The sequence below is a fragment of the Drosophila tropicalis genome, unplaced genomic scaffold (genome assembly GCF_018151085.1).
Source record: "Drosophila tropicalis isolate 14030-0801.00 unplaced genomic scaffold, ASM1815108v1 contig_201, whole genome shotgun sequence".
NCBI lineage: Eukaryota > Metazoa > Arthropoda > Insecta > Diptera > Drosophilidae > Drosophila > Drosophila tropicalis.
In genome coordinates, this window is record NW_027172650.1 from 50145 (window position 1) to 54256 (window position 4112).

General features: G+C 35.8%; 1 protein-coding gene across 1 annotated transcript; it reads left to right on the plus strand.

Moving 5' to 3' along the window:
* Positions 1-395: 395 nt before the first annotated feature.
* Positions 396-1172, plus strand: Try29F (Trypsin 29F). The gene has a single exon (XM_068283896.1). The coding sequence runs from the start codon at positions 396-398 to the stop codon at positions 1170-1172; it is 777 nt and encodes a 258-aa protein (XP_068139997.1).
* Positions 1173-4112: the final 2940 nt, after the last annotated feature.

Sequence of the window (4112 nt, forward strand, 5' to 3'; positions counted from 1 at the left end):
TCAATCAAATGGCTCCAAGAAAAGTTACTGATTTTCTTAAGCCTAATTTCTTAATATTTTAATTCGACACCTCCGTTATTGTTAGGCTTTATATATTAACTTGTATATAGTAGTTAATCTAGTTCTTGTGTAGCGGTTTCACTTTGACAAAGAACAGAAATCTTGACCTAACCCAAATCTTGTGACTAGGAATGTGGATTATTTACACTGATTACACTTAGATAAGATCGATAGCACTTCGTTTAGGGGTCATAAATTTTATAGACTCCATTAGTATAAACTAGGCCAAGTGGTCAATGCAGTGGTAACCTTGAAAAGTAAATTGATAATTTCAGATTAGAGTGACTATAAAAAGCAGCGATCGAAAATGAGAATGAATCAATTAAAGTTGCAACATGGAGTTGAGTCTGCTGCTATTACTGCTCGTCCCAGCAGGTTGCCTAGGTCTGCCTCAGCCTCAAACATATAGGAGACCTCGTCTGGATGGCCGTATTGTGGGCGGAGTGGCAACAACAATCGAGAGTATTCCATATCAGGTCTCTTTGCAGCGTAGCTATCATTTCTGTGGTGGATCTTTAATTGGCCCTGGTTTAGTTTTAACTGCTGCCCATTGCACTGAAGGATCAGTAATACTTCAATCCAAGGTTCGCATTGGCTCAACACGCACAGATGATGGTGGTTTGTTGGTGGGAATTAAGCGATTGCATCGTCATCCCCTATTCAATGTCTATACGATTGATTATGACTTCTCAATTCTGGAGCTGGAGGACTACGACCAGACGAATGTAACTCAAGGATTTGTGAAATTACCCAAACCAGGTGCGGACTTGAAAGATGGTTCAGCTGTTCTGGTCTCCGGCTGGGGTAACACGCAAAGCCAACAGGAACCCACTAACATATTGAGATCTGTGATTGTGCCCAAAGTGAATCAGACGATGTGCACCGAGGCGTACAGTAGCTTTGGCACCATTACCGAACGCATGATGTGTGCTGGTCTACCAGAGGGTGGCAAAGATGCCTGCCAGGGCGATTCTGGTGGTCCTTTAGTTTCCAACAACACGCTTTGGGGTGTGGTGTCCTGGGGCTATGGTTGTGCTCGTCCGGATTATCCAGGGGTTTATTCTAGAGTTGCAGCCGTTAGAGATTGGATTCGAGAAGTGAGTGGAATTTAAGGGGAATAAATAAATATATTTTACAAAAAAGAAGCTTTGCATTTTTCCATTAAGATTGTTGAATTTAAAATAAAATAAACGTTAATGTTAACAGTGAAATGTTGCGCTTAACAGTACAACTAGAAAAGGTGCGTAATTCGAAATATTTGAAGCTAGAAATTAAAGTTGGCTATCAAGTGAAACTTTATTAGTTTAAACAATTATACAAATAGGATTTTCTGTGCGACAGCCAATTAACGCATCCTACAAATAATATGAAATAATACATATTTCAATAGTAAGAATGCTGAAGAAATACTTTCGATGCTTTTACGAAATTTTTAGAAAATGTTTTAGGATAAACTATGCCCCCCAAAAGGTGGAGAGTCTCACGAATTTTGACTATAATTCAGCTAAAACCTGTTCTGTGCAAAAACAAAACATTTCTTTGAGTTACTAAAGAGATAGCTAATGATAATCCTTGCCAATAACTTTGTTCAAACGATGTGAATAGATTCCTTTTCTTGTTGGATTTCACATTTCACAAGTCAATGTTAAATTTATTTCTTAACGGCAAGTCTTTCTTTTCTGATAATGAAAATTAAAGCCAGGGGAGATGTTTGAAAAGGATAACAAATATACAGTGCCGGATCGACATCAAACGTCAGAATCTCTGCTTCAAACATCCTTTTAATATACCTTTAGCACTTGGCATTTTGGTTAAAAATTTAAAGTTTCATAGACACTGAAAGCAAAAAAAGTTTAATAGCCTTTTTTTTACTTTACATTTTCTGCCTTCTTTGCATATTCTACTGTTTTCTTTTCATTCAAACTTAGCCAATTGACCCAAAAGAAATCCTGAAAACAAATATTGACACAAAGTGCTAACTGAAAAAGGAAAAAGAGAATCAATATCACAGAATTGACCACGATATGATGATCAAAAGTATATATACTTAAGGGGCAGCAACACAAACACATTGAATGAAACAATATGCAAAGAAATGTGAACTTTACTTTTAGAGACTAATTGTTGATAAAAAGACTGCAAATTGACATTGGATCTGGTTTCACATTTTTTGAATAGTTCTTCAATTTACTCTATTGTGAGTGTAAGTGTGTGTGTGTGTGTCTGGGTGTCTGGGTGTGAGTTTGTGTGTGTCGTTGTTGTCAAAGGTAACTCAATTGATAGGGCTACACATGGCAATGAGAGAGGAGTGGTTTCTTTTGGTCTGCAACTCCTTTGGGTCATTGCAATTTGGCACGTGAAGTTGTTAACAAGAGAGACATAGAAGGACCAGAAACATGGCCACCAGACATGAACTGCAAATTGAACGGTTATGGTAAGACAACAAAAGAGAAGCCAACATAAAAGAGATCTCGATTGAGGTCAAGTTTTTAGGCACTTAAAGTTTAAACCATTTGCTTAAACCAAACAATTTCTACAAATTGCACTTTTTGATTGGCTTCAACTGATATTTAAAGATTTAAAAGGGATATAAATAAATGGTGACCCCAGCTAACTGACTTGTACAGTTAGTACTTAAGTTGCTTGTTATTGTTTGTTTTATTTTTATGTTTTTACTTGTTCTCATCGTGTCTAGTCCGCTCTACTTACTTCTTTTCCACTCTGTGTCTCTCGCTCCTCTTTCAGTTGTTGTTCTTCCATTGTCCAAAGGACATAGAAAATGTAAAATTTGTTTGTATCCTTCATTGATGTTGAAAGTTTTTGCAGCTGCTGCAGACAATGCAACAAGGGGAACAAGAATTTCTCTCCATTTCTCTCCTGCCCAATTCCCATTCTCTTAGTGTCTCCATCTTTATCTTTTGGCCTGCCATGGGGGACTTGCCTTATTATTATAGTTTGTCGATTTGTTTGCCTTGTAGTCTACATTGTTGTTATGTAACAACAATGGCAACAGCAACAACAACAACAACAACAACATTGTCCTTGTCACTAGTCACTATGCCCAGCTGGACCAGCAACAACAATAACATAAGCAATACACAATCGATTGGTAATAAATTATTTTCAAGCTTTGGTAATTTGTAATGTTGACAAAATATTTCAGGGGAAATAGTTGAAATTGAGTTGGAGAAAATATCCTGGCAAATGTTTTTAGTTTTTGTTGTTGTTTAAGAAATCGACTAGGCAACGAAACCACAAAGCGACTTGATGTCAAAGCGTCACAACTAGAAAGTAATAATAAAATATATGATCAATTGAAACGCTTTTGTGGCGTTTTTATAAGGCGATTCGTAAGTAATTCGTTAAATTAGTAAATTATTTGTGGGTCTTTGAGTCTTTTCCGACTTTAAATATGACTTGAACTCATTCGTAGTTGAGCTATAGATCTAAACTTTTAGGTATAAGGTGCTAGAACAGGACATAGAACGTGATCTAAACTTGTACACCTTCATTTGTACACAAGGGTCTAAGTTGACTCCTGTTAAAAAATGCATGGAACATCATTTGTCTATTCTACATGCTATTTTCATTTAAGAATTTTAAATATCATATTAAGACATTTCATTTGAGCAAGTAAAAAACTTGATGTATGTACTTTTCGTCCTTTTCTGAATTCTACACTTAAAAAACTCTAAAATTTTTTATTACGACTTACGACGAACGATCGAAAGATCAGTCGTAAGCAGTAAATTTTATAAATAACTTCTTTATTATTGATGCGATTACATATAAAAATATTAAATTATTGAATATTTGTCAGCTTAATATGTCTGTTATTGACTGTGCCAAATTTGATCAAACTCGTATAACTCTATTATAAAGCCGTCACACAATTATGCGATGAAATGGTATGATAGATGCTCATCATTGCTCCAGCCAAAGATTGTATAAGAACTTGGTTGTGGTCGAAGTTAGCCCTGACCCTCTGGTTGTAGTTTTTCATTCATTTCCTTAATAAAAAGGGTTTAAAAAACGAAAAATCTAATATTTGA

Excerpts from the sequence above, each read along its gene's own strand:
- Try29F (XM_068283896.1), top strand. The coding sequence starts at position 396 with ATGGAGTTGAGTCTGCTGCTATTACTGCTCGTCCCAGCAGGTTGCCTA.